General features: G+C 29.2%; 1 protein-coding gene across 1 annotated transcript in view; it reads left to right on the top strand.

Annotated features, from left to right (window-relative positions):
* Positions 1 to 23,103, top strand: part of LOC142329528 (UDP-glycosyltransferase UGT5-like) — a 32,259-nt gene extending 9,156 nt beyond the window's left edge. Inside the window, exons 5-11 of the mRNA XM_075374202.1 lie at positions 261 to 480; positions 2,949 to 3,168; positions 13,492 to 13,564; positions 14,743 to 15,104; positions 18,358 to 18,546; positions 22,108 to 22,322; positions 22,814 to 23,103. Of these exons, the coding sequence (XP_075230317.1) occupies positions 261 to 480; positions 2,949 to 3,168; positions 13,492 to 13,564; positions 14,743 to 15,104; positions 18,358 to 18,546; positions 22,108 to 22,322; positions 22,814 to 23,090 (1,556 nt within the window). The 3' untranslated portion in view covers positions 23,091 to 23,103. The remainder of the gene's footprint in view (positions 1 to 260; positions 481 to 2,948; positions 3,169 to 13,491; positions 13,565 to 14,742; positions 15,105 to 18,357; positions 18,547 to 22,107; positions 22,323 to 22,813) is intronic.
* The last annotated feature ends 3,035 nt before the right edge of the window (positions 23,104 to 26,138 follow it).

The raw sequence follows: 26,138 nt of genomic DNA on the forward strand, positions 1-26,138 counted from the left end.
CAATTAAATAAATGTAATTATACAAATTCTGACTTTTATTTCATATTAAAAAGTTTACATTTATTACTAATGAAACTTGTAAGTATGCTATTTGTTAACAATTAAGGAAAATTTTTGATTTTACCTAATCATAACAAAATCTGAATAAATAATTATTTTTTGTTTTTTTACAATACAAACATAAATTTAAAGAGTTATAAATTTTATTTAAAATACCCTTAAATAAAGAAGGGTATCATTTTAATTTTGATTTATTTCAGCTCACAAAAACCTAAAGTTATTTATTACTCACGGCGGCCATCAAAGTCGTCAGGAAGCTGTACATTACGGACTACCATTAATAACAATACCATTTTTTTACGATCAAGAATGGGACGCAAAGAAAAGTTTCGAAGAAGAAGCCGGACTCATAATTAATTTCGATGAAGTAACATACGATAAAGTATACGAAGCGTTGAAGGAATTACTAACTAATGATAAGTAAATATGGTTACTGATCCATTATTTTATTATTTCTGTTCTTATTTTAGTGATTTTATTTTCTAACCAAGCAACTGCTTTTCTGCAAGTAGTAAGCAATATATTTCTGTATAAATTAAATTTCCACTTACCAACAATTTAAGTGTAAATCATAGTATTTTCGGAGCTATTACAACATCTTCAGAGATTTTCAGGGATATTAATTTAAATTCAAATCAATAATCTTTTTTAAAATTACTTATTATTAATAGTTTTTAATTTTTATAATAGTAGCAAACATCTTACGAACAGTAACGTCATTAATGTCTTATTGATGTACGAATTAATTTTATTCTTGACGACCGACTATTATAAACAAAACAGTTTAATTTAAAAAAGATTACTGATTTCAATTTAAATAAACATCCCTGAAGATGGAGTAGCAGTTCCGAAAGTACTAGGATTTACAGTTTTTAAATTGTTTTTACAGTAAATTGTGATTTACAGTTTTTCTCAATTGTTGGTAGGTTGAAACTTAATTTATACAATTGTATTAATACCAACGGTACCAAATACTTAGTAGATTAAATCTAAACAATATATTTCTGATTAAGAGAACACTTGAAACCAATTAAATCAAGGTTAGGTATAAAAACAAAAACAAAATGAAAAAAAAACCAATGGAAAGCAATAGAAATTATTTTCTATTTTTAACAATTTGTTTATAATTTTTTTTTATAACGGTATAATTTAATAAAAAAATTCTTATTTTAGCTGTAATAATTTAACGAGTTACACTAATTCACATCTGAGAGTTTTTAACTTAATAAATAAAAACCTAAAAAAGAAATATTCAACTAAATTCTACGACATAATATGAATTTATTTTTAAAATTTAAATTGAAATATAATTGCAATCTTTCTTAATGAGATCAATACTGAAAATAGTATTTTTATTGTTTTATTGGTGTAGCTGACCGGGTTCAAGAAGCAGATTTCTCACAATGAGGGGAAAAGAAAAAACTACTCGGTAAAATAATTTTGGTACCGTTTGTCCCCCTTGACCAAATGAAGATTTTAATATCAAAATTGTATTGTATTTAAAACAGTGTTTCTCAACCACCTGTAGGATTTCTGCCGATCCGCAAGATAATGCTACCGGTTCCTGTACAAATTGGCCCACAAAAAAATTCAATAAAATGCCACTTCCCTTTGCAACCGCAAATATGTGAATTGCTGGATTCTCAACTATAATACTTATTAAAACCATAACAAGAAATCGTTTATCAATAAATCCATCTCTTGGAGTAGGTTTAAGTAATTTACACCCGACATTGACACAAATGTGCAAAATGAGCAACAACAAATTTCTCCCTAATTTTCATTATTTATAAATAATTTATAATATGATTTGTTTGTAGTTTCCATTTTTAAATAAAACAACCTACATTTATTTTTTATTTATTTTCTAATTTTCATTTATATATTGTTTTGTTGTTTACAGATAGAAATTATATTAATTATTATTATGTATATGTAAATTTAATTACCAATAAAATAAAAATATGATTATAAGTATTCTTTTTTGCTCGCCAAAAAATCTAACTTGACGGTCTGCCGGTTCCTTATATTTTTCTATTATTTTGCCAATCTGTCATAAAAAACAGGGGTTGAAAAGGACTGATTTAGAATATAAACAGCTAAAAACAATCTTGAAAATTAAAGTTCAAAAAAATGTATATTTTAAGTGGAGATCATATTCAGGTATTACAACAAAAACAACTGAATACCTCCTCTTGGTCCGATGGAATCAAAATTAGGACAATACGGTGATATCAATAGACAAATATTTATAAAACACTTCAACTCTTCAGATCAACGGATTTTTCAGATTTGATACTAAAACTGTTTATAAATAATGTTGAATATCCCTTCCCATAAATATGATTCAATTAAAAATTTGATATTTTAAATATTTCTATGGCACTAAACCTCAATTTTCTACGATTACAGAAAAAAATCAAGAATCAAAAATGGTGAAAATTATTTTTAATTTTATACAAAATTTAATGTTTCAATGCCCCGTAAAAATAATTCGTTTTTAGCTATTATCAAAGAATTTATGTTCAGCCAATACAGAAATATTAATCAAAATACATGCCAACACAACATACACAACGTACGTACGCGTTTACGTATATAGATCTTTCTGAAATTTTTATATTTTTTCTGTATTTTTTGATAAAACGAGTCTTGTAATATAGATATTAACGAAAAAATACAAATATCAAAATCATAGCCAATTGCTGAACTTTCCCTTTCTAACTATTCAACTTCAGAGGCAATAGAACTATTAATTTTATTAATAGTAAATATGATGAATGATATGATTTTAACTTGTTTGTGTTTTTAAAAGATCTTTGTTTAAACATAACAAAATAATGATGAAAAATAATTCATAGTGCATGTATATTTTTTTTCATTTTCAGATACAAAAGAAACATGGAAAGATTATCAGCAATTTCAAAAGATAAACCAATGCAAAACGAGGAAACTGTTGCTTGGTGGGTAGAATATGTGATAAGACACAAAGGTGCACCGCATTTAAGACCAGCTGTACAAGAATTATATTGGTTTCAATACACATTGTTGGATATTATTGCGTTTATCTCAATATTCTTATTTTTGTTTGTTTATTTTATATACTTTACTGTGAAAAAAATGTTATTTTCTACCCTTAAAAACATTAAAATAAAATCGGAGTAATTTAAATTAGATAAGAGAATTATTTTTTTCAAAATATTTCCTTTTATAAAAAAAGTTGAAAAACTCTTTTCTTTTACCCAAACTCCGCTCTTCTGATAATTCTGCAGTAAATATTCTAACCTGACTTCATGTCGTCCTCAGAATAATTTTTATGCATTCATTAATTACAAAAACTTCGTTGCTATATAAACCGGGAAGAAATATCAGGTTTTATCTGATGGAAGTCGGATATGCTGACCGTCACTGAGGAGTAGAGTTGGCTGAAGATATTTTTCTAATGAACTTTTGAATTCTTTAGCCATGAAAAAAGTAATAAATAACAAAGGAATAAATTCACGCACTCCACAGTTAAAAAAAAAAAAAAAAACAGTATAGTAATTCTTTCTAGAAATGATATCAGCTGTCAGAGTAGATAACAAATATTTCAGAGAAAAATTTAAAGATTTTTTAATTTAATTTTCATACGGTATTTCTTTATGATATATTAATTAATACTTCGGTAATTTCATAGATTACATTTATAGCACTCAAGAAAATGATAAAATTTATCAAAAATTAAAAATTGTTCCAATCAGAACTACTTCTCACGGTCAGTACAAATGACCTTTACATGAATAATTGGCTTCCGTTCAACAACTACTGTAAAATATATTGACATACTCGTACATAAAGAAGTTTATATTTACTCCAGTGGATCCTAGTCTTTATATTGAAACTGATTAACTGGAAATCACAACTGAGTTACCAATTACGACTAGCATGGTATGTTTTCATTCATTTTTTTTATAGAGTAAGCATAATCATTCTTATTATTAATAATTTTCATAAATTTTGAAATAATAACAATAAATGGTGTAGTATTTTATGAAATAGTGCTTCATTTTTATGTACTATTATACAAAAACGCAGAGTCTGTTCGTTTGTCTGGGGGAATCTCAAAACCACTGAACGGATATGAAAAATTCCAGAACTATTTTAAAAATCTTAGTTCCTATTGGGCGCCTTGGAGTTAATATTGATTACATACCCCTAATTTCGTCAAGCTTTTCAGCCCTTAATAATTATTATAACACCACTAATTTATAACAATATTAATAAACAATAAAAAATACTATCCTATTGGGAGAAAACCGTTCAGTTTATACTCACTAAAACTTTGATTTTAAATCTAATATAACTAGAAATATAGAATTTAAATAGATGCTTAAAAATACTCCAAACTACCATAAGTCTAATCGGATCCTGCTGAAACAGGATGTAAAAATTGTAAAAATGTTTTTACAATTACAGGTAATTACTATAAAATCAATTTAAGTAATTATTAATAAATCAATATATTTAAATTTCGTATACGGAAATAAAAATATATAATGTCTGTTTCGGCTCCTTGTTTTGCTTGGATTTTTAACTGTCTGCAACATTAAACTGAAAAAAAGAAGAATATGAGAACTATACTCTGATTTTGTTTTCCCTGTAAATATAGCTCAGACAGATGTATTAAAGGGAAAAACATGCAGAATTTTTTTTTTTTCATTTATTGTTATATAAAACTTGACTACTTTTATTATTAAAAATTATTACTTTTATTTTTAATTTTTTTTTTTATTACTTATCTAGGCTTATCAAAATTAAAATAGCATCATTAACACCTAAATTATATTCTGAAAGAAAACGAGAAGAGATTTTTTTTTCATTCTTCATATAAACAATTCTCTTTTAAATTAATTTTTTTCTGTTATGGATCACTTTTTTACAAATAAATTGACCGGCGTAGCCGGGGAAGTCATGCAATATATTGATAACATTTTATTAATTTATTTTATTTTTAAATTTGTTTTACCGTTTGAATATAAATTAAAAATGTTGTCCTAGTGTTCAATCTTTCCTACTTTCTCTAAGAGTTTATAGCTCACTTTTTACCTAAAAATTTAACTTTTTTTAATGTTTTTTGAGAAAATAAAATGTAACCAGTAAAAGATTTGCAATGTTGAAAGTTGAAAAAATGTATAATGTCTGTTAAAAATTTTCGGTTGCTTGTTTCGCTCGGATTTTTACTGTCTGCTACGCTAAACTGAAAAAAAAGAAGAATATGAGAACTATACTCTAATCTTGTTTTCCCGGGAAATATAGCTCAGACAGATGTATTAAAGGAGCCGGTCTCTGTGGCGCGAGTGGTAGTGTCTCGGCCTTTCACCCAGAGATCCCGGGTTCGAATCCCGGTCAGGCATGGCATTTTCACACACGCTACAAACATTCCATCTCATTCCCTGAAGTAATGCTTCTTAACTGTGGAGGTTAAAAAAAAAAGAAAAGAAAAAAAAGATGTATTAAAGGGGAAAACATACAGAATTTTTTTTACATTTATTATTTATTAAAAGCTTACTACTTTTATTATTAAAAATTATTAATTTTATTTTTAATTTTTTTTTATTACTCTTGCAATATAGTCATGCAATATATTGATAACATATTATTAATTGATTTTATTTTTAAATTTGTTATACCGTTTGATATAAGTTAATAACGTTGTTCTAGTGTTCAATCTTTCCTACTCTCTCTAATAATCTTTAGCTCTCTTTTAACCTAAAAATTTAACGTTTTTTAATTTTTTTTCACAAAATAAAATGTAGGCGGTAAAAGATTTGCAATGTTGAAAGTCGTAATTACTGCCCAAGTATTCTCACGCATGTAAATTCATACGGATGATCCTTTTGTCGTTCATAAAAAAATAAATAAACTTTTAGTTTATTCAAACCTCGTTTACAACCGATATTATGTTAAAATTTAATCTTTTTCTATGGGTTATTATTTTTGTTTAATTATCGCATGAAATCTGTACTAGTTTTAATAAATAGTACAATAGAATATCACAAACCACGATTAAAATATATTTTACCTTTAAACATGAAACATGATTTATTAGACATATACCCTCATTTAAAAACTTTTGTAATTAGCTTTTCCGTGAATAATAAAAGTAATAAAAGTTCGGTTTGGTAGCTGTAACATTTTTTTTTCTAGGAACAATATTTTCGAACCCTATAAATTATTATAGTACATGATTACGACTGGGTAAGACCAAACATCTATTCTTATTTGATTGAAGTATCAAAACCTTAATATTTTTTTAAATTAAACTTTAATGATGTATCATGAAAAGTAATAAAAAATGTTTCATGTTTAATCAGAATTTAATAGTTCTACGAAGAACATTATTTATATTACAGATAGAAATTTCCGTAAGGGAAAATGGAATAAATTATATGATTTACTATGATAATAAGTAATATTAAAAATATAGAACAAGTTATGTATTCCTTTATTATCGACGATGCTCAACTGGTTAGGAAATAATCAAATACGGTCTTGTAGAAAAAAAAAATTAAAATTTATTTCCGTATTTATAAATTATAATAGAGCATGATAATATTATATATATATATATATAAATACACATATATGTAGGAAATCCAGATAGAGTAACAACGTAAATAAAAAGAAACAACTTATTTATTACAAATTTTCAATTACGATTTTTTGTTTATTTTGAAAACCGAACAACCCAATAGAACATTTACATATCTAAATAACACGCCAGGCCCGGCTATGCCGTTCCCAAAGGGAACAGGGATACCCCCCGAAGGGACGGTCCCGCCGGGACTCACTCTTTTAGCTCAGGGGCTCGGGAATCTCCGCACTTCATCTACACCGTCCACCCGTGAAAGCACGGGCGAACGGCAGCTCCATACGGAGCTGTCCTTCACCCCCTCGGTTCCAGATATTTCAGTTAGTATTCTCGACAGAAACCCCGTCACAGTGTCCAAGTCTACCGAACTGCGTAACATCGTTCCAACGATAATCTTCACTCGAAATGTCCAGTTTACGGTAGTACTTAATATTTTAGCTACGTTATTCCACACGTGTGAGAGTAATATATATATATGTATACACATATATGATTGATCCGTTATGTATTATTTGTGTAAACATTTAAAAATACTGTTATAAATCACTGAATGAATTTTATATTTTTTTTATATACTGCCGTGAAAATAAAAAAAATTACAAAAAAAATTTACTAATTTAAAATAAAAATTACAATTCTAAAATTCGTAAACTAATTACTTCTAATAACCATGTCACTTTAACAGATTCTAATATTACAATGCCTGCACTATAAATATCCTAAAGTTTGGCTCTGTAATGTATCACTTAAATTTTTATAGTTTATTGTCAACAATAAACAAATACAAATAGACAGAATAATATAAAGTGCAGAGGTTACGGAACAATCAGACAAGTCCGCATGCTTACAGTAGCTTTCTTAATAATTTAGTTGAACTTTTTGTGGTTTAACCATTACCCTTGCGAGAAAGAGTGTCATAATTAGTCATAATTGCTATTTTTAATACGTATTTTGACAACTTATTACCTAAAATTTAGCAAAATGTAACGATAAGAATGATTAAATAATTTATGTAGAATTCAAATTTTCATATGTATTCAACCTATATGTATTTAAAGTTATTTATTTAAAATATAATCTAAATCATGTGATATTCAATCGTATAAACCATTCTTAACTGTAAACAAATTAATGAAATAATTAAAATAAATTTCCTTGTAGGTATGTGAATAATAATAATAATAATTATGTAACAATAAATTACATACATTGTTTTAAAAAATTTACTTAATATAGTATTTTAATAGAATTAAAAAACATAATTAATTATCATAAATTTATTTTTAATAATACTTTGCGCCAACTCAACTAATGAAATCTTCTATCACTTAAAATGAAGAGTTCTCTTACACAGCCATAACGGCTTCCTCGTAGATAGCCAAACGATTATTGGGAAAATTAAAAGAATATTGATAAGATGCTCAACCCAGACGAGCTTGATCATTTCATTACAACATTCCAGTCATGTCAGCTTTCCGACTGAGGTCCTCCAACAACAAATTCAACGATTTGTATAGAATATTTTCGAAGTTATCGCTCCCTTACACTTCATTGTTCTTGGCCCACTCTGCAGGTGATTAACTACTTAAAGTCTCTCTTAATAAATTTTATTACGTTTATTAATAAGATATCAGGTTATCTAAAGAGTATTGACTCGTTGCAGAAATTGAGAATACATTTATTATTATAGGAAAATAGTATTAAGAGTTGTCTGTTGTAGTGGTTAAGTTGCATAATGCAATTGTTTATGGCAGTTGTGATTGAAGTATTTTAGACGTTTTTTGTTAACCGCTTCTGCAGTAGTAGCAAGTATTGAGATGAAGTGCCTAATGATGTGTGGTAAATTGTGACAAAGTGTCGGGTGTTTTTTTTTTTTTGACAATATTGCCAACAACTTGTACTTTTATTACAATAACTTTCGTCAGTCCACATTCCAGTCGATGCTCTTGCATATAAAAAAAAAATGTATATAATACAAAACATATATGTTTTTTAATTTGTACCGTATTAAAAATAAAAGATTGAATCCATACGTTTTATGGTAAATTGTACTTTTATTATAAATGAGATTTTGTTAATCGATTTAGATTTAGAAGTTTACGAATTAATTAAATTTTATAATGCAATTTTTTTTATCTGTAGTCCGTTGTTACTTTCAAGTGTTCATTAAAATCATTGAAACGATGATTAAAATGTTTGCTGGCTTATTTTTTTTATTTGGTATAAAACTAGTATCTTATCCGTATTTAACACTTGTTCAATATTAAGTATAAACCAATTTTCTATTCTTATTGTAATTGTCTCAAATACAAATTAACATTACACGTCTATTTTGGTGTAACTTAAAGGGAGCGCTGTCGCATAACACTCCTTGCAGATCATTACATTATGTTGTTAAAACTTATATTTGACTGTCAAATACAAGACTGACAATGAACTAATTTTTTCAGTTGTTATTGCAATAACTTCAATATATATATATATATATATATATATATATATATATATATATATATGAGTAATTTTGTCAGTTGTTCTGTGCAATAACAAGGGTAGTTATAAGATAGCCATCTTCTTTTGTTAACAAACTGACTCTAATTTTTATCTGACATAATTAAAAAAAGAAATATATTAACAGTAAATCAAATATTTTTATCGACGCACAGGTAGATCTGTAATACTTTTCTGTATAATTATAAAAATATTAAAATTCTTATATATTTAATTAACTTATTTATCTTAAATTATTATTATTATAATATATATATGTATGTATGTGTGTGTGTGTGTGTGTGTGTGTGGGTGTGTGTGTGTGTGTGTGTGTGTGTGTAGAATAGTAATTGGTAGCAATGTATTTGTACATAATATAATTAAAGAGACAAGATAACTTTTTTTTATTTAACGATATTCTTTTTTTATTACACACACGTAAAACTTTTAGAGATTTGCACGCGGAAATTTTTAAATTGTAGATTGCAGAATCTAATATTGCTGTAGATAATAAATCTAATTTATTAAACTGGATTGATCGTGATGGGACTAATCAATTGGCCACCACAATAACCTGACTTATCGCCACTATGTTACTTCATTTGGGGCAATATGAAAGCGATAGTATACCAACAAAAGATTCATATTAAAGAAGAGTTATTCATTAAAATACGAAATGCTACTGGAATTTATACTAAACGATATTGAGATGAAACAGAAATTCACCGGAAATATTCTACGTCGGGCAGGGTGCGGTATACATCGTGAAGGAGGGAATTTCGATTTAATTCTTTATTTTGCAATATTAAGAATAATGTTTATTTGGAACAGAATAATACGGTTTTTCTTGTCTATTTTTCGTCTGTTTTGTTTCAATAAACATCATATTATTAAATGTTTTTACTTTCTTTCTATTGACTATATTTCAATAAATTTTCTCACAATTAAATTTTCTAAAAGTTTTGTTACTAAGTCTTCCAAATTTAAAAGTCATTTAACAAAGCTATTGTACTACAAAACTAAAAAAAAAATTATTTTTAGACACAAAATTTTGTGTTTTACGCCGATACCGTAAAAGCTACTGGAGTTACAGTTCTGGGACCTGTTTTATCCTATTTCCAATCCCAACCTAGTAGGGGAAGACACCCACCTTGTGACGCTTCCGGCGGTTATCAAAAAATGAAATTTCTTTTTTCATTATTTTCACGATTAGAATATACCAGAATGATTCCCCAGAATATTTCTTTGTGGGACAGTCTCTCTCTCTCACCCTGTCTCTCTCTCTCTCTCTCTCTCTGTGTGTGTGTGTGTGTGTGTGTGTGTGTGTGTGTGTGTGTGTGTGTGTGTGTGTGTGTGTGTGTGTGTGTGTGTGTGTGTGTGTGTGTGTGTGTGTGAATGTGTGTGTGTGTGTATATATATATATATATATATATATATATATATATGCGATGGGTTTCAATAAAATGAAATAAGAACAGATTCTTCTTTATTACCCCTATATTCAATTTAATTCTCCCGTAAGCCACTGTTTCCTTTCCCTGTATTCAACTTTGATTAAAGATAAGTTTTTTTATATGAAAGGAACTGACACAAACTACAGCGCAGGATATTAAGAGTAAAGCAAATACCGATAGGTTTTACAGGATATAGGGGATTGTGCAAAAAGATTTTGTCTACTTGTGTGCAATAAATCGTGATGACTATGTTATTCCAAACAGAGCAACTAATATTGTTTCCATTGATTGAAAATTGCCCTTAAAAAGTTTACAACTAAAAGGAAGTGAACTCGCTTCTAAATTTTTTTTTCTTTTTTCTATCACGCATGTATTTTTGTATACACAGAATACACTTTCTATGATAAAGAGTATTAAAAAAAAGCCACGAAATGGTCGGATGTTGCCATCATTTGTGCTAATTTTTAATATTAAATCTTGTAATAGCAGGGACGAAGGATAATTGTACACATAGGCGGACCTTGTTTTATGAAATAAATGCATTTTTGGAGGTTTCCGCCAGTATGCAAATGAAGGAGGCTCTGCGCTCGATTAAATCAGCTTACACTTTATTTAAAATACAATCAAGCTCATATGTGTAATTATATGTGGCATTAAAGTTTTACACCAGTTTGTTAATTTTTTTTTAATAATAAATATTCTTTTATTTACAGGTTATTAATTACGTTTCATTTTTAATCCTGTCTGTATTGAATTTAGCTGCATGTAGTAATATACTTTCAGTATGTCCTACTGCATCGTACAGTCATCAAGAATCCTGGCTTGGTATAGTTCCAAGTTTAATCAAAAGTGGCCATAATGTAACAGTAATAGCATGTAATCCTGAAATCTTGGTAAGTATTAATACTTATATTGAATTATCAAATTTATGATAAATTTCTTATTTATTTATTTTGTTTATAAAAAGTTAAGTAAATTAGTTCAGATTTGCAATAAGAAATTTATTTCTTAAAATATTTTATCTTATGTTTAAGAATAAAAAAATCATTAGCTTAAATACAAAATTATGCTACAATATTGAAAAAATAATTTTATTCTGACATATTATTATATTATTATATATATATTTCCAACAAAAAATGAAGGGACGTGGGTTTGTTATAAGTACTCATATTTTTATTTTAGTTGCTATTCGCCCAGAGCGGACCACGTGTGCGCCGGGTGACTGCGCGCATCCGACTCCCTCCGGTTCCTTTAGAATGTAACACTTCACGTGTTAAAAAATCACAACACCAGAAACAGCTAATTTTTAAAGGCTATACACACAAGTGCGCGCGCGTAAACTTTTAAAGATATTAAAATTAAAATAAAATACGATCAATAAATTTAAAAATGTTTCTCTATGGTGGCCGATGGACCATTTTGTAAAGAGTTGTAGACACAGACTGTATAAGGGCATTAGAATTCGAACGATTCTAAAACTTAAAATAAAATAACAAATTTAAATGAAAAAAAGTAGATTGGTTAGAAAGAAAAACAGAAAGAGAATTTATAAAAATTAAAGTATTTCACTATATTTGTAACGAAACAATAGGTCAAGGAATAAAACAATAACGATCGAATATACAGTTTAATACTTTGATTATCGATGTTCTGAACCGTATATTGTAGAGTTAAAGCTGAGAAGATGGTAATTTGACAATAATCAGTATGACAAAAAAAAAGTCAAAATTGATCCTTTTTTTTGTTTTGATGCTGTCATGCATGGACAGATTAGTAATACGGGTGGCTAGGGGGTCCCGCCTAGGTGCATACTTTGTCAGGTTAGATTCTTTTTGGCATCTCAGACATTCGCTGTTAGGATGAGAATGGATATATTGAGAACTCTGTGATATGCTGCGGTGCAGGAGGGTGCAAGCATTGACCTCACTCCCGAAAGCGGACCACAAAAGAGAGAGAGATAGAATACGTTTTTATTAGAAATGTATCAAATGTATGAATTAGTTTTTTGGATTCTTGAATAAATCAAGAAAAAATTGAATAGGACAAAACTGTCGATACGATCAACACTCGTTTTGTCGGTATGAGAATAATATTCTTAGTGTTTAAAGTAACAATCAAATAATAATTCGAGAGTATAGTTTAAATGAGGTTATATATGGGAATAATTTTTGTTTAAAACATTCTGTGACAGAGAAAAGCGCGGAAATAGCGCTTCCGCGAATTGGTTAATTTGAGAGTTGAGGTTTTAAGATATAGGAAGAAAGCGTACATAGGCGATAGTAAGTTGTGTAAATACACTGATGGAAATGTCTGTCGATACATTTGCATCAATGGCATCCTTGCAGAAGTCAGGATAAACTGATGACTGTAATGATTTAAAATACAAGAGGTTGTGACGATATGAGAGGATTTGAGGTGGGATTTAGAGGTTCTAAAAGACAATCTACAGTAAATCACATCATGCCTATGAACGAAGTAGCTAATGTGGTGACCGGGATCGTCACGAGACAGATGTCTTCTCTTACAAGGGATCAGAATGTTAATCTAAAACCATAACTGTGAGGTTTACATCATTCTTTTTAAAGGAAATAAAAAAAAGAAACGAAAAAAGGTATTAAAAACGATGTTTCGAACTGTTCCTCATATACGTAACCTTCATCTATAGATAAAAATACCACTGCTGAAGAAGATCATTGTATTAAAAAAAATCATACTTTTAAAAATTATGCTTGAGTTATTCTAGATAGTCTAGCTGGGCGATAAGCCGTTAAAAAATGTAAATGAACATTTTTTAATTAATTATGCAAACATATAAAAATAAAATTTAAATCTTGTTTTAATTATTTTTTTCAGGATCCACATCCAAATCTTCATGTAATAAATGTAAACATCTGTTATGCTACGCTTAGGAAATTTGAAAGCGAAAGTAATAGTTTTTCTACCCAAAATTATGTCGCCATGGGAATTTTTTCCGCCTGTAAATGATTTACATGCAAATTATGTAGATGAAACATTTAGCTCCGAAGCTGTAAAAGATATGCTCAGGTTTGTATTCGCATTCTGATTTTTATTTATTGTGACCGTTAGTAAATATGGTTGAAATAAATACGTAAATAATTAAAAAAACAGAAAAAAAACATAAAAGAATCTATCAATATATCAAACAATAAATCTTCCAAAATACGAAATATTTTCTACATATTGTGAAAATATTTCGTATTTCGTATTCACCAAGTTGAAAAATTAATGGTAAAATTTTGTTCACAATAATTTGAAATGACTGTTTATTTTATTACAATAATTTGTGCCAAATTTAATTGCAAACAAATTAAAATTTTTAAAATAACAGAAAAAATTACCAAGAGAAAATTGGGAAACACTTTCCTCTTGCTAACACTTTTTTTTTCTTTTTTTTGTAGAGGTGGGGAATCCATTTTACAGGCCGAAGCAGTGTCGGGGTAGCTAACAGGTGCCGCTAGAATTTAGAAAGAGCGTATGTATATCTGCACACTATCCACTAAACCTCCACCCATGGCTATTCACCCTCCTTGCCATATCTAATAACTCCATCATGGCGGGGAAGATCGCTGACACACACAGTCATACTATAAGTACAGATCATAAGTTGAAAATACAATAAAAATTCTTACACGAGATCATTAAATAATCAGAACAAAACAAAATACAAACATCAAATGAGCAATGCTGCTTTTTCTAAATGTATCCTTATATTACATTTTTTATTTATTTATTTTTAAAAAAAATACTGTTCGACTAAATTACTAAGATTCGTACAATACTTTGCCCGCTTTTATTATACTGAAAATTATTATTATAAAAAAATCACGACTTCCTGTTAGCTGAGATATTTGGAGTTCCATAACCAAGCAGATTCATTTTTCTATTAAGGACCATCATAATTCCTGTTTTTAGGGAGAATATTTGGTAACCATTTATAAAAATGTATAATAACAATTAGATATAAAAAGTAATACATTTTAATTTGTTTCAGGTCAAATGATACAAAATTTGATTTGTTAATTTACGAAGGACTACATCCAGGCTTGTTAGCATTTAAATATCATTATAATGTACCATCTATAGTCATGTTTACCACACCATTATATGGAGCACTACATTTTATAATGGGCAATCCAGTTAATCCATCGTATATACCATCATTTGTGACCACTTTTAGTGACAAAATGACGTTTTTTGAACGGCTAATGAATTCATATTATTTATTATACGAGATTTATATTCGTTATTATTATACTTACCCCAAAATGGATGCTGTAATGAAAAAACATTTTGGAAATGACATAACTTCATCAAGAGAACTTGAAATGGATAACAGTTTATTATTATTATCTGGAGATTTATCACAATCATATCCCATGCCAGTACAACCAAATACGATTCACGTTGGAACTTTACATATAAAACCAAACAAGCCATTACCAAAGGTACATTTGAATAAACATTTTATTTATAACATAATAATAAGAATAAATAACAATTATATATATATACATACTTATTGTTACCACATAAATATCTAATTTAATATCGGTGTCAGCTGGAGCACAGTATATGCATCACTCGCGTCTCACAGATGACCACGAAGTTCTCCCTCCGTAGCTGCGCTGCCCCACCACTCTCATGGTCCAATATAAAAGCGTGCACGAGAGTGAATTTTTAATTAATCATCGACAACCACCTGGAGGAGACCAAGAAGAAGAAGTTCCTTAGTCGCCTCAACGTAGGACCTTCCGGCGGTTGCTAATATCCCCGCCGGAGCAGCAGACCTGCCCGGCCTGCCAAGGGAGCTGCTGGACGTAGACGCTTCCTACCCGCTCCAGCTCGACGGGCTTCAATCGCCCTGGTCGGCGGACTCAAGCATGGGATCGCACTGGAGAACCGCTGCGGGGCCTCTGGGGGCCATCTCTGCCACGCTGTAGTGGGGACCCAACTGCCGCTGAGGGAAGCCCAGTCTGATTTCAATGAACGAACCGCGACTCCCTGACTTTGCCGCAGACCAGCTTTCGGACCAATAGCTCTTCTAAGAGCTAATGCAAAAATCGGCCATTTTCAGAGCCAACACAAGGTTATTAAGTGCCACGTGCTGTAGAAGCCGGTCGGCGACTACACACACACACACACACACACACACATTTTACATATATATATATATAAAATTTTATATTAATAAAAATTCTAATAAAAATATTGTTTAAACTTACAATAAATTTGATAACTTAAATCGTTGAAAAAAAATTCGTTAAAGGAAATAACAAATTTTAGTTTTTTGTAAAACAAAAGCAGTGTAAACAATTTTTTTAAGAAAATTAAATCAAAGAAAGTGTAAGCTAGTATTTAACATATACTAATTAAATAGTAAAATAAATGATATTTTTTTTTGTCCTACAACCAGTATATTTCAAATCGGCTATTGTATATTTACAATAAATAATAAAATAGAAGAAAAGATTTGGTAACATTTTCATATTTAATACTACAAAAAAAATTATTAATTTTTTAAATCGAATCTCTTTCGATTAAAATGTTCATTATTTTGTATAACATAAGTAATTCAAGTAATAAATGCACGTGCGGGCATGCGAACACTTACTCACATGCACACACAAATAAATATATATAATAATTATACAGATATAAAATTAACCAGTATATATTTATTTGTAATGATTTCGATGAAAATCACAATTTATTCTTATTTGTCACGGGAATAGTAACATGTTATTAGTTCCATTTTCTGATAGTTTGAAACAACATACATCACGCAGTTCGGTAGAATGACATATTTACTCTTACCAACTTGCAAATCGACATTACAAAATTTTTAACATTGTTTGAAGTATAAAAAAAAATAATATTTTGATGAAATAAAGCTACAGAAATAGATTTCTTAATAAATATAGAGGTTTTTCTCGATAAATATGTTATAATCTTCGTAAATTAACGTTTAATGATTTGACAATATGAAACTTTTGTTATTCTAACCCTGATTTTATAACTTGTTTACGAATTGCGCCGCCAGATAGCAGTACTTAATGGTACTAGGCAGCGTACAAGAACTTGACAATGTACTTGAAATATAAATTTAAAAGAAAATATACTACGGCTTGTTTTAATAGTAAATACGTTTATGTAAATGAAGGTACACCACATAAAGCAATTTTTTTTAAGTTCCATCACTTAGTTAAAAAAAAAAGTATTACATTACAAGAGAATATATTATGCTCATTAAAAAACGAAATAAATAAAACAGAGATAATTGGCGAAATTTTTATTCAACAAGTAAAACTATTTGGTGGTGATGGGGTCGTGATTTTCCGAAAAAATTTATTTACCAACCGACATTCCTCATATTCAGAATTTATATTATTTACGAGAAACGAAATACTATTGCAGAAAAATTATATATATAATTGATATATATATATATATATATATATATATATATATATATATATATATATACTGAATCAATATTAATTTCATTTCAACATTGAAAGAAAAGGATTTTCATTCATGAAGATTGAGTGTTTTATTTGATAAGAATTTTTGAGTAGTTTTTTAATAACAATACGAATTATCTTATTATTAATAGATGACTAGTTATTGACTGGACTCGATACGGCGTCTAAAATTTTACAGAATTTAACAGAAAACAAAAAACAGATGACATCAAAACTCATATAACCATAAAATTGATAAGGTTTCGGCGAGAGTTTGCCGTCAATTTAAAATATCAAAAATTGAAAATCATATTTAACAATTTATAGTTCTTCAAAAAGACACTGTTTAAATAAAAATAAAAAAAAAACAGACACGAATGAAAGGCGACATAATAATCGTTATATATATTTTTCTACTTCATTTTCTGAACCACAAAAAAATCAAACGTTAAATATTGTCTTCCAGTTCTACTAATATTGTAACTAAATGATATAACTTAGTAATGTAAAAGAGATACGAAATCATCGAGATATAGGTGGAGATAAACAACCAATTTTCCTTAATATTTTTACTGTGCAATAGATCTCTGCCATTTTTATTAAACAACCATTCAATCTGCGTTAAAGTTGTTGGGATCTGTACGAGCCCAACACTGACATTTCTGTTCTGAGGTTTTACAAGGAAGATTTTAATTATAGAGCTGTCCCCCGATTCTTTTTTCGAATTTTCTGGATATATAAAAAGCTCGACCTGGAGCTATGATATTTCGAAATCCATGTTTCTAATCTTTTCCAGTAAAAAACCCTTTTATTCTAGTAAAACAAAGTTCTGATCCTGACTGACAAGAGGGTTCACTAAAGAGCGTAAAAAAAAAATTAATTGGAGACATGCTTAGTTTAAATTTAAATCAGTTTATTATTTGTAACAATAATAATATGTTTTATAAATCATAAAAATATTAAGAAATTCTCAAAAAAATTTGTAAGAAACCAGGATTATTAAGTTTAATAAATCAGAATTTAAAACATTTTATTTATTATTAAGAAAAAAAAAATTAAATATGATAAGATAGACTAAAATCAAAATTAGAGCGGTAATTAGGTAACGCAAGATATATATTGCAGTTCTATCGCTGTTTTTTGTATTACCTCTGGAATATTAGTCATGACCTTAATTCTATACATTCATAAATTCTATTAAATCAATCAGATGTAAATTTTTAATCTTTTTTTACAGGATTTACAAAATTTTATGGACAATGCAAAAGACGGTGTCATTTACTTCAGTCTAGGGAGTAATAAGAAAATTGCATCATTATCAGAAGAAACACGAAATGCTTTTGTAAAAGCATTTGAACAATTTCCTAAAGTTAAAGTATTAATGAAATGGGAATCTGATATCGAATTTCCCAATAAACCAGAAAATGTATATCTTAAAAAATGGTTACCACAAAAGGACATTCTAGGTAAATATTCTCTATATCTTTTACAATTAATGAATTAACATAATTAGCCAATTATTTATTTTTTTTTATTTTTTAATTTTATACGTTAATACTCCATATGCTGAACTGTTTGACCTTGGATTTTCGTTCGGTATACATTTGTGCCGTACCGCAATCACATTGCTTTTTAATCTCATTCTAATAGTTTCCTTCCATTCTAATATATTTCCTTTTCATATATTTTTAATACAAATTGTATAAATAATTATTCAATAAAATATTCATCATATTACTTAATCTTACAAATGCTGATTTTTATTTATAAATTAGATTAATTATATTACCTCTTCTAATCCATTACTCACTATTTTGATTTGTCATCTTAATATTCCTAAATTAAATTAATTTTGATTTATTTTTCTTAAAAAAAAACAAAAAAAAACATACATTAAATTGTATACTTTAATAATATAAGCACTGAACGAAACACAAATTTATTTCCAAATAATTGGGTCTGAATCGCTACTCATAAAATCTTTTTCCCTTGCATATAAACATCATTCAAATCATTTAATACTTAATAAACTGATTTATTTTTTACTTAATTAGTTTCAACATAATGTTATTCGTGATGATGTCATCTTGACATCATCGCGAATAACGAAAAGCTTTTATAAATTCATAAGTATGGAATAATATTTTATCATTTATATAATTTTATATAAATTCTTAATTTTATTTTTCATCGTTATTAAATCAATTATATACGAGGATCAATCCAGAAATAAGGTTCCCAAAGAGCTCCAGCCGCACGGGAAGATGCGAGGCGAAATCCGGCTACACCGTTGTGCGCGGCTGTTTCTCCACTCTCGATTTTGCCCGGCCGCGCTTCGCTGGGCCGCTCAGTCTTGGCTCAGCAGTCGTCCGAGATGGAGATTCCACTTGTTGATCCCGCCAAGTGCGAGATTCGTTCCGTAATTCGCTTTTTGCACGCCAAAGAGACTCCACTCGTGGATATTCAACGTCAGTTGACAGAGGTGTATGGCGAAATATGTATTTCCGTTCAACACGTCCGAAAGTGGTGCAGGGAGTTTAGTGCCGGTCGGAAGAAAGTCCACAATGAAGAACGAAGTGGAAGATTGTCAGTTTCGAAATCGGTTTTCGAGATGGTCCAACGCGAAGCGCTTCAAAACAGGAGGATCACCGTCCGTGAACTTGTTGCTCGGATTCCTGGGAGTTCTTACGGTACAGTGGAAAGAGCTCTGACTGAAAAATTGGGGTATCACAAGTGTTGTGCTCGATGGCAATCGCCGCTATTGACTTCAGAACACAAGGAGAAACGCCATGACTGTGCTCGCCAGTTTCTTCAAAAGTGTCAAAAGAAGAGATGAAACGCTTTCTGAACGGGTTGACGGCGGAGTTCTACGACATTGGGAAACAGAAACTGGAGCACGAAAATGCGTAGAAAAAGATGGCGATTAAGTAGAAAAATAGAGCAAAGTTTCTATGAGGATAAACAATGTTGTCTATTTGTAAAATTGATGGGAACCTTATTTCTGGATCTATCCTCGTACCATTATAAAGTACAATAAAAAGTTTTTTATAGAAATTTCATATATTTATAGAAGAAATGATGCTGGTACGGAGCTCCAACAAAATTGTCGTTAATAACTATTACGAATAGACGGTAAATAAGAATATGTATAAAGAAGTGTTTCAGCTAGAGTTAGTGCACATATTTGCTGAGAGCTATCGTAGACTATAATATCATTTTAAAGAATACTTTTAGTTATAAAGAGAAATAAAATATTCATCGCATACGGCACATTATGTGCCGTATCTCACAGTCGTCAAGTACAATATGGCAACAATGAGACCCGTAAAATACAAGAGTTAAGTTAAATTACTACCGTTCAGCACTGTACTGGAATTACGCAATCGACGAAAAGCAGACAGCAACTATCTATTACGGCACATATATGCGACGTTACGTGTTAAAGCAATTTAAAATTAAAGTGAAAAAAAATGATTTAACTTATTTTGGCTAAAATTAATTACTTGATGCCTTTTAATTTTGATGCCTTAAGAATAAAGATAATAGAAAAGTAGCGTCATACTTTTATGAAAAACGTCAATACATCTATTAGAGTTAAGAAAGATTTGGGAAAAATATTGTAGTTCAAAGACATTATTAGGACGTTGCACTCTGATTCACAGGTTCCTTTATTTCATAAACCGTTAAAAAATGAGATATCTATTCAGATATATTTGTCAGAAGAAACTGGTATTAAAAAAAGGAAAATATTTTACGATTAATTAAATCATAGATTACCGGATTTTAGTAAAGGCATTCGAATATAAATAGAGATGAATTTCAAAAAATTTATAAAAATTATATTATTTTGGGGAAAATAAAGAGAAAATATAATGAGACCATTTTCGATTTACTTATATGAGAACAATAAAACAATTCCAAACAAACTGTTTAGCTTCTTTGGATCACAAATCTAATTATAAGAATTCATTATGAATGAATGCGAAATTTTTGCAATACTTTCTTTTGTTACTTTGTAGTATAATATTTATTTTTTTGCAATGTTAGTTCATAACTCCACCGTATACTATAAATATACAACAAAAAAAATTAGAATTTCGTATTATTTAATTAAATTACAAAGATCAATAAAATTTAATTAAAACGTTTAATGCGATGCGATAAAACAAAATTAAAGCACTAATAACAAATTTTTACCTATTTTGTTTTTTTATTTTTTTATAAGTGAATACGAGAGAATAAAGAATTTATTGTTGGAGTGGGCATATAGAAGTGACAACATACATAAGGTCATATGGCCGTTTGTGTAGATATGACCATCACTGGACGGAGAGGAAACCAGCATCAGAAAAGATTCGATCAACCAAGAAATCGTGGAATTGATTGGCGAGAGAAAGAAGTACAAGAACCAACAAAGAGACAATGAAGCTAAACAATAACAAAATAAATAGGAAATGCAAAAAAGCGAAAAAATCATACTTGAGGAATAACTGCACGGAGGCAAACCGTCTGCTGAAGGATTGGGGAATTTAAAGAGGCCTGAAAAGTAATTAAAACTTTCTTTGGAGAAAGGAAAATGAAAGTTATCGCTATCAAGAGCAAAGAAGAGATTTTATTTTAATCGTGATGATGTAAGGAAGAGATGGAAAGAATATATTGGCGAGTTATGCATGGGAGAAGAGATGAAATAGAATCGATAGAGGACAAATAACTAATCATATACATTTTAGTTTTCAATATATCATACGGTAAAATAGAATTTTGAGTTTCATTTCCGGTGCTTTCATTTATTGATAATGAAATTTTTAATTGCATTATTTCTAAAAATTTTAGGAGACTTTTTGATTTTACGAAATCATATCAACAAAAAGATGAATAGTTCTTTTCTTCTTTTTACAATATATTACATACAAATTTTAAAAAATCATAAATTTTATTTGAAATACCATTCATCAAAACTTTTTAATTTTGATTTATTACAGCTCACAAAAACATAAAATTGTTTATTACTCACGGCGGTCATCAAAGTCGTCAGGAAGCTGTACATTACGGAGTACCATTAATATCAATACCATTTTTTTACGATCAAGAATGGGACGCAAAGAAAAGTTTCGAAGAAGAAGCCGGACTCATAATTAATTTCTTTGAAGTAACATACGATAAAGTATTCTATGCTTTGAAGGAATTATTGACTAACGACAAGTAAGTATGCTTACCGAATCATTATTTAATAATTTAATGTACAATTTTTCCTTCTAATTTTAATTTTTAACAGTTTTATTCATATATATTATTGATTACAGAATATTAAAAGTTAGGTATGTCATAGAATGAAAAACTTATGTACGTAAATTCGCTTGTACTTTCGGATATAACGATCAGGTTGTAGACATTTGTATATCGTATAGAGATGTATTTTTGGAAAAAAAGGTGTCTTGTACTGTCGATAGTTGGTAAAACACAGATAACCAAAACCGTGACCAACTGCTGAACTTTCCCTTGCTAAGTTTGCTACAGCAGAGGCAATATTAATAGTGTTAATAATTATTAACGTGGATTATTTTAATTAAAAATATGGACGAAATATGTCTTGTTTTAAGTTATTTCTCTTTAAAACGATTTTCATTTAAACATAACTGAAAAGAATTCATATGAAATTTCATAATGTATGTATGTTATTTTTTCATTTTTAGATACAAAAGAAACATGGAAAGATTATCAGCAATTTCAAAAGATAAACCAATGGCAAACGAGGAAACTGCTGCTTGGTGGGTAGAATATGTGATAAGACACAAAGGTGCACCGCATTTAAGACCAGCTGTACAAGATTTATATTGGTTTCAATACACATTGTTGGATATTATTGCGTTTATCTCAATATTCTTATTTTTGTTTGTTTATTTTATATACTTTATTGTTAAAAAAATATTATTTTCTTCCCTTTATAAGATTAAAATAAAATCACAGTAAATAAAAATTTATACCGGTGAATTTTGTTTAAAAATAATTTCCACATATTATAATGATTGAACTGAAGATCTCCTTTTACCCACCGTCCTTTCTTCTGATATTTCTGCTGTAAATATTCCGAGCTGAAGTGATGTTGACCTTAGAATAATTTTTTATGCGTGTGTATATGGCATTCATTCATTATAAAAACTTCGCTCAAAAAAGGGGTACCCCTTAACTAAAAACTTGAGGTAAAAATTGTAACATTTTACTGGTTTCCCGTGAAATAATTTATGGGCTATAAATAGATTATTTCACGAGAAATATTTCTAAAAAATAATATCTTTTTTTACAATACGAAAGTTGTTTATATTTCTATTTGTAAGTGAATAACCAAAAATATTTTTAGGACTCAATATCAAAATTAAACATATACCGGACTTCTAGTTAATTATAAATTTTACTCTTGAAAATACAAAAGAAAATGTAGGTAGAAACTTAAAAATGGAAAAAAAAAATATTTAAAAGTTTTTAACTGAAAACTATCAAGCGTAAACAGAAACTTTTTAAAATTTCATAAAAAAAAATTAATAAGCGAAAATTGTCGTGGCAGAAAAATGTGGTTAAAGCCATTTAAATACTTGTCAACAAATTGTATGTGGTATCCGGAATGAAGTTTAAATAAATTTCTGAATACAATTTTCTTTTGGAAGGGAAGATAAACGGAATAATGGATAAAAGATTAAACTTTCTTTCTTTAACTTTTTAATATAAATAATAATATCGTACTAACACCAATAAAACAACAGGAGAGCTTAATATTATCTCTAGTCGTTTTGAACCTTTTGTATATTTGAGCTTTCTTTTAAAAGCACTTAAAAATTTACCTCCATCACGTTCGTACATTAGTTTCTACTACTCACGCCAGCTTAACCTTAGCAAGTACTTACACGGACACTACCTCCTCAAGAATAACATTCAAAAACTACGATATTAACAAATATTGGCAATAAAAAATAACTAATTTTATAGCATGCCCCGTGATATTTTTATTTATTATATTTTTTACATGTAAGTCAGTTCGTTACCATCCTACTAATATCGCGAGTGTACAGATACATCGGCATACATAGTTTACTCTCATTTGTAAAATACGTCTCCATTTACAAGCGCCTACCTTACTGCGGTTGTCCAATTTAAAACTCAACCCACCCAAGTATCATTCTATAATATTTGAATTGGCAGTGCAACTCCTCTACATTTGACTAAAATGGAATTGCCCAACTAATGGACGTCGCACCAACGCAGCAGACTGCTACTGATAGACATAAATAACCGATCATAACGCTCAGTGCATTGTTAGAGAGAAGATGGTGTTTTCAAAAGACGAACGTGCTTTTATTCTTGAGTTGTAGCCCGCGATCAGTGGTTGCACCGCAAAAATCCTTTTGCCGTTAATATCGTGATAAACCGGCACCTAATAAGACATCCTGGTGACGTCACGGGCAAAATTAAAATACAAAGGTTCTGTTAATAACAAGGAACACAAAAGATCGATGACAGTGTTAAATGCAGACACAGTAGGTGAGATCAAAGATAGATTAACTGCCTAGCAAAAAAAAAAAAATTAAACGAATTTTCCATTTTTTTAAATCAATGTGGAATTAATTTACCAAAATCAACCGTCCATCAGGCGCCAAAAAATTTAATTTACGACCATATTGAATTCAAACAGTTGAACAATGTCTTGATCCAAACAAAGAAAAACGGCTTGAATATTATCTTTGGTTTCGTCGATTCGTGCGTGAGAGCATTAATGTTATGCATTCGATGTTTTTCACAGACGAGGCGTAGTTTGGTGTAGACGGCTACGTATACAACCAAACAGTAGGAATTAGAGGGCTGAAAATCTCCAGCGCCTCATTAAAAACAATTGTACCCGCAGAAGATGGTGAACGATATCACGTAAAATATTATTGGTACTCTTTTCTTCCAGTACACCATTACTTCTGAACTATATCAGAATATTTTATTTCAATTCACTTGAAAGAGGAAGATAGATACTGCCTTTTACAAAATGACGGTGTAACATCACATTTCGCACATTCTACTTCTGATTTCGTTAACGAATTCTATGGTGATCCCGTTATTAGTCGTGGCTTATAACCACGAAGATATCTAGATTTGACTGCGTCAGATTCTTTCCTTTGGGGTTACGTCAAAGAAAAAGCCTACAGCAATAAACCACGAACACGAACAACTGTGGTTCAATATCGAAAAAGCTACTTTAAAGTTAACAGCTGCTTAATTATCAACCTCTGAAAATAGTTGCACGAAACTCAGTGAAAAGGTGGAATCGTGTATACATGAAAATGGCGGCCACTTACAGTATTTACTCTAGAATTTAAGGTATTGGGAAGTTTGGAGATAAAATATTTAATTTAGTAACTAAAATATGCCTTTATTATTTAAATATACTTACTGACATTGATTTGTTCCGTTTTATAAGGGACACTCTGTATTCGAAGTCATCATAGAAGAATCCAAAGTCGACGTCCTGGATAAAGTACCATAATTAAAGTAAACGAATAATTACTTTGGACGTTGACAGGATTAATTTGACAAAGAAAGTAAGCTTGCTTTAAAATATATATATATATATATATATATATATATATATTTTCACTATAAATAAATTTAATCTCTTTAACTATTAGACTTGACAAATTTAGTGTATTTTAACAAACCTAACTTCCACTGCATATTCTAAAATAGACGTAAAATGAAAATAGCTAAGACCGCAGTGTAAAAGCTTCCATTACAAAAAAAAAAAAAAAATTTCAAATCTTACTTTTTAAGTAAAGTGTTAAAGATTATGCATTTAATTTTAACTTTTGCCGCTATAAAGCATGATATAAAACAGAAATATTGAAATGACTGGAAATATAGTATTAAATTATGTTAATAAATACACGCACGAAGCGAGCAGGAAGCTAAAGGACCTATATTCCACGCCAAAATTATAATTCGGGGTTAAATACAGTAAGTTGGGTCCAAAAAATTCATTTT

The sequence above is a fragment of the Lycorma delicatula genome, chromosome 8, assembly GCF_047948215.1.
Source record: "Lycorma delicatula isolate Av1 chromosome 8, ASM4794821v1, whole genome shotgun sequence".
Classification (NCBI taxonomy): domain Eukaryota; kingdom Metazoa; phylum Arthropoda; class Insecta; order Hemiptera; family Fulgoridae; genus Lycorma; species Lycorma delicatula.